General features: G+C 38.5%; 1 protein-coding gene across 1 annotated transcript in view; it reads right to left on the reverse strand.

Annotated features, from left to right (window-relative positions):
- LOC140172558 (F-actin-uncapping protein LRRC16A-like) overlaps positions 1-6,397 on the reverse strand; it is a 91,028-nt gene extending 84,631 nt beyond the window's left edge. Inside the window, exons 1-2 of the mRNA XM_072195702.1 lie at positions 6,165-6,397; positions 4,665-4,762 (exon numbers count right to left, since the gene is read on the reverse strand). Coding sequence (XP_072051803.1) covers positions 4,665-4,762; positions 6,165-6,210 — 144 coding nt within the window. The 5' untranslated portion in view covers positions 6,211-6,397. The remainder of the gene's footprint in view (positions 1-4,664; positions 4,763-6,164) is intronic.
- Positions 6,398-6,444: the final 47 nt, after the last annotated feature.

A 6,444-nucleotide genomic window follows, 5' to 3' on the forward strand; every position in this document is an offset into this window, starting at 1 on the left:
GCTAAATTTTGGGGCGGGGGCAAGAAGAGGCATTTACTCAAGTTTGGTTTGGGTAGCGTAGGGGATATGCATCAGGATCTGCAAACAGGACCCATAGACCAATTTTATAAGAACATATTAGTATCGTAGGCCCTACACAAAGATCAAAGAGCCCCCCGTCCACATACTTTAAACATGAGCGAAATGTTCAGGGGAAGCCAAGCAGTCAATGGGTTTTAGCAGTCATTAGGTATAGCCATGTTTTTAAAGGGATTGCCACGGTCAAAAGGCCCTTTATATATTGCAACAAAATATTTTACAAGCCTATAAACCTTGTAGTCATCTTCATTCCTAACAAGGTCTCATGGGACACAGTTGCTAGGCAGCCTACATCCTCACACATAGTATAGCATACAAATGTACATGTAGCTCAGCCCAATATATACCGGTAGATGATCATATCAAGAACTGGGAAACCAAGGAAGTTAAAGTGCTTGCTTTCTATTGGTTAGCAACTATCACAATTTCTTGATTAGTTTTATCATCATAGCATATCCTGATATATTTGTGGTCCACAAATGAGATATATTGTGGTCTAAACCTCGGCCTATTCCAAATTAGGTCATGGTAAACAAAAGTTCCGATACTTGGAATAACCTCAAAATCATGAAAGATTAGCTGATGTCATTAGTTGAGCCATACATCAAAAACACTGTAGATTTTCTTGGTGCGTCTTCAACAAAATATTGTTTTAAAGAAAAACAAAGAACTACAAACTTGGTCAAAGAAAATATGTTTGACCTGTATACTGTAGGTTTTACCACAGATTCTCCTTCTAGAATCTGTGGTTTTACGTGCAGATGTTTATGGATTGGGTAGCCTCCTGTTTCACCGTATCAAATTGTGGACGCAGCACTTGTTCAAAATGTATCACAAATTTATTTCATTCACATACATTTTAATGGCATGTGTCATCAGCCTTGTAGTAGCCTTTTGACAATCCCTACTAAACCCAGAACTGAGTATAAACCCAGTGATCATAGACTCGCAGAAAGCCAGAAAAACTTGGGGAAGTTAAGTAGATCACTGGATTTCTCAGTTCTTGAGATAAAGCATTTGTAGGGATCGATTGCTAAATGCTATAGTTTTTAAGGCCATGGAATTGGAATCTAGTACTATCTAGCACTTGTTCAGTGCCTGTATGGGACCTTGACAACCTCTCTCTGACATTACAAAATCCACCAGTCCTATACCAGCGCTTAGCACGCAACACCCTGAACTAGAACTAGTTCTAGCTACTATAGCTATAGGGCTACATTTGTACATGAATTTATATCATAATAAACACCATTTATACCAAAACCAAATAGGTACCATAAACCAGGCCACAAATTGGTACAAATATTCTCTCATTTTTGGATGTAGATCAAAATTCTTATCCAATGCATTCAATTTTGAATTTCAAGGGAGTGTCTCTAAGATGAACTCATTTTTCTTTGGCCTCTTGGCCTGTATAGCTAGGATGTGAGGTTAACTCAAGTTCCCCAGACACTTGTATAATACTGATTTCACACAACATGGATTCATTCTCTGTTGTCACATCACTGACACATGGTACATAAAATAAGCCTTCACTTTGAATTCTTAGCTGGCATGTTGATCTACCATACATGTATGTGAATCATGAATAGAGAAAAGATAACTTTTCTTTAACCCTAAAACTCTTACAAAGATAACCACTCATGCGCATGCATGCATTACACATGATGCCAAGATGCAATTAGCCTAAGTCATATGCATAGATTCGCTGACCGGACCAGCGAAACATCGACCACGGCTACAAGTCGGTGACCTCCCCCCATCAGACCCGGTGCCCCCCAATCGGATGACCCACGCTACACCACTGTTCCCTAGTCACATCACTGGACTTATTATGTCATGCTCTAATGCAGTCTCCAAATATTTCACGATAGAGGAGAGGGGCAGCAGTCTCAGGACTTGGTGAATGTGATCAGAGGGTTTGTGCATGATTTGTGCCCTAGTCACCAGACTGGACTTCAGTCATATTCACGAGGGCTCTAGAGCTACAATGTAGCATGTATTGTATCTTGAGACTCAGTAATGCATTCCCAGGAATACATTTAATGCATGGATCATCCCACATTTTAAAATCAACATTCAAGATCTCAATGGATCCTTTGTTCTATTCTAGTTACACATATACACACAATTATGACACATCATTTTCAATCCAAATTCCCTTCGCTTTACCTCTGATTTACTGTCCAAGACACAATGCAGCATTATAACACTTAGCTATTAATACCCTGATCCTAATTGCTGAGATTTCCTCGAGTGGTTACTAGATGTGGGGTTTCGTAATTCCTAGAGCTTCTGCCTTTTCTACCCAAATCCAGAAGTTCAAATTATGTATCATGTGCGCAGTGGTGGTGTTTCATCCACGTTATTACTTGCAGATCAACTTACATGTATAAGTTTCTGACAATTATTCCAGATACATCAAAAAGAGCTGACATTATACTCATACTAGATTTCGTGGTTCTCGGGACCGGGCGGTTCTCGTGACAGGCCTATTTCCGGGGTCCTCCAGAATATGTGTTGAAAGTAGGCCTATTGGTCCGATGAGATGCACCTGTTAGTCACACTGTAATGCTTTCCGATGCGCGCACTGTACTCCTCGCACACTGCGAGCACACGATAGTGCAAAACGCGAACGCGAAAAGGCGAACGCGACTGCGCGCGGACAGACACGCCGTGATTAGTATTATGATGACAAATCTAAGTTGATATTTAATCAATAATGAGCCTAAAATAAAAAGTACACTTAATTTCTAGTATTATTCAAACTTTTCAAGTAATTTAGTCATACAAGGGTCGTAGGAAGCGGGCAGCAGGGGAGGCTATGGCTGCCCACTTTTTGAGAGAAATTGGTTATGTTTTTTTTTTATATACCGGTATCTTTATTTCAATTTGGACATTTGTATATTGCCATACAGTAAAACCCCGTCTACAAGCATAATAGTGTTTTTTATAAAAGCTTAATTAATTCGAAGCAAGCGTTAATATACCAATACAATTGATCGGTCTTAAAATAATACTTGTTTGTATATGCTTGGATCCGTAATTTATTTGCTCAAACCCCATAATGGCGACTGGATTAATGTAGCTTTCATCATGCTTGTAGACAGGGTTTTACGGTATTTGTGATGTCCACCACATGTAAATATCAACCTTGCTATATGGCTCTGTTTTACATACTTCTGCAATAAAGTCAACCAGGCCGAATATTTTTAACATGCCAACAGCACCAATATAGACAGTACGTACATACATGTATGAAATATATTTTATCACTTTTAACACATATGTGTATTGTTATCTCATGTACTAATTATAAAAATATTATTATTGTTTATGAGCCCTTGGGCTATGCATTTGTTTTTAATATTAGCATTAGCAATTCTCTAACACCATATACAGTACTGTACTTTTTAAGGTTATTCACAATCACAACACAATGCAACTCATAATCTATTCAATTCACAAATGTGTAACATTTATTACCTAGGCAAGATTAGTATTGTATGTGATAAAACATCTCATAGTGGTACCATGTGTGTCCTTGATATAAAACAATGGCCTCTGCCAGGCATTGTTACAACTGGTGGTATGTAGGCCTACATTGTTATATGATTGTAGAAATTGGATTTTAGCTCTGATTGACCTTAATATAAATTTGGATTGGTTTTGTGTTGACTCATCATGTGTACTGTAGTACCACAAAGTACCGTAGGTACATGTCATTCACTTTTTAAAAAAAAATCTTGCAAATTCCATGAAAATGGAAGTCGCATCTAGTATAAATTTCAATAAAAAAAAAATGGCAGAAAGTAAAAAAAACAATACATTTTTCTAAAAAGATTATTTTGAAGCTTTTTACGTATGTACATGTATATCACCCGGGTACAAACTTTCATAATTAAACTCACAATTTATGTGATATAAACTTACCACATTGCTATGTATGTCACTTCAAATTCATTGAAAGCTGGGGATAGCAAATTGCCATTGTACAATATACACTGTACAGGGCCCCTACCCCAATACCTGGGGGCACCAAGACCCCCATTTTGGCTATACCGCAAAACCTGAGTGCTTACCCCAATCACTAGGATCCACAACATGCTCATCTATCAATACATTCATTGCATGACCTTTGAAATTTTGAGTACAAAAACTCATACTCTGCAACTTGAGGTCAAATTTTGCACTATGATTGTGTCATTGGGACAAGGGTGAAATTAAGTGGGAGACGGGAGCCATTTGGCCCCCAGAAACTCTGAAATGGCCCCTGGTTCCATCTCAATTGTAGTTGACAAAGGGACACTTTTCTCACAAAACTGGCCCCCTGGATAGTGAACCAAAAATAAAAAATTCAAAGCAACTAGTGCTTATTTAACTCATCCAGCACATCTTTATTTTTATTGGCCTCTTGGTAATTGGAAATGGCCCCTGGTTCCTCCAAATCTAGGTGAACCAGGGGCCACTTTTTTGCCAAAGTGGCCCTTGGTTCAAGCTCTCTTATTTTCACCCTTGCATTGGGATGAGGCCATTGTGGTCCATAGTGAATACTATATAGGCCTTGTATATTTCTTACTACTTACCATGACCTTTGAATCCAGACGTTGCTGTCTTCCTTCCACACGCACCACATACATTGGCCCATGCTGAACACGCTCTCCAAGACATTGTTCAATTCCAGCTAGAAAATTTGAAATAAATCAAAACAATTATACCATACAGTTACAGTATAGAAAATTCATTGTGGATCAATCAAATTTTATAACATGATCAGGTTTAGATAATGGGTTACATTTGACTTTTTTTGTGTTTTGTTGTACAGTGTTTGTATAAATATCTAAACCAATCACAGACCAGGGATTTGGATGAGCTAGCTGGACTTGACCTTTTGAGGTCATCTAATCGACTAAATTGTACCAGTTGTTTCTAAATTGACCTTTTCGGTAAATCCCATAACCCTTTGCGAGTACACCTAAGAACTCGTCATTTTGCGTCACGCCGCTCTGCGCCGATGCGCACATCGTTTATCGAACATCGTTACTGCGCATTGCAAGTCGGCGTGACGTAAAATGACGAGTTCTCAGGTGTGCTCGCAAAGGGTTATGGGATTTACCGAAAAGGTCAATTCTAAACTACAGTTTGCCCTTTGAAACATTCATTCATTCATTCATTCATTTGTTTATTTCCATATAAAAAAATACAAAGCTACATCAAAAATATATTAATTACAATAAAGTACAAAAGAAACACAATACCGGGACACAATATGGCGGGGAAAAAAACATAGTGCGAAAATTCTTGCCACAAACATGCAAGGTACATGCACCAAAAAAGACATTTAAAACAGAAGTCTTTAAAGACTGATCACGAAAAGCACAGAACTTATGTATAATTTACCAAAAAATTGATTTTTTATGTTTGTTTTAATATATGTGGATGAATACTGTGAACTTTATTCCCTTTAAACATAGTGAGTCAGACATGATACGACAAGTTAACACCCCGGCCTGGTCCTGACGAAAAGTAACTATTTTATTTTTAAACAGCCGCTTGTGCTAGTCAGTAGTGTATGATAGCAATATAGCTAGTAGATTACACAAATTATAAATAAAAGAAAGCCGGGCCGAGCTGGTGGTCTGTACTATTTTGTAAAGTCAGACCTGTCGCACTGGCCGACGGCCGATCGTGTATTTTAAAGTACTTGATCGTGCCTGCGTCTCGCGATACTACGCATATTGTTCACCGAATGAGGTACTGATGTGACGATGGCGTGTAACACGTGTTTCAATTAGCCAATCAGAACCCGACTTGTTTACGCCAAAAACTACAGCACCAAATCGGGCCAGCAGTGTGGTGCGAAATGTTTAATTACAAAAAAATGGTGTAAAAAAAGGAAGAAATATTTTGAAATGGCGTATCAGGGTGGAAGCCAAAACATAATGTAACAACAATTGTCATCAATTCAACTGATCAGGACTGCAAGCTACATGTAGGATAGGCCTAGGGTTTGACCTCATTGCATCTAAAATTCAATGCACAGTGACTCATTGTATTTGTACACACTGAAAGTTGTATTGACTTACCAACCACTTCGGGAGGAATTTCCTCCGGCCCACCACTTGATGACATCTTTATCTCACGATTGGCGGGATGCCACTCAAATCAAATCCACTAATTGTGAACATCAACACATCGACAAACAATTCCTTATATGACTAAAATGTATAAATCCAGCGTTATATCGGAATATTATGATCAAAGTTTGGTCCTTAGAAAATGCGGAAGTAAGCGGGTATGGGTCCGTCGTGGGAGTGTCCACCATATTTTGCGAATGAGCAAATTTGGGCAATCCGCAGGAAAGTC

This window comes from Amphiura filiformis, chromosome 16, assembly GCF_039555335.1.
Source record: "Amphiura filiformis chromosome 16, Afil_fr2py, whole genome shotgun sequence".
NCBI lineage: Eukaryota > Metazoa > Echinodermata > Ophiuroidea > Amphilepidida > Amphiuridae > Amphiura > Amphiura filiformis.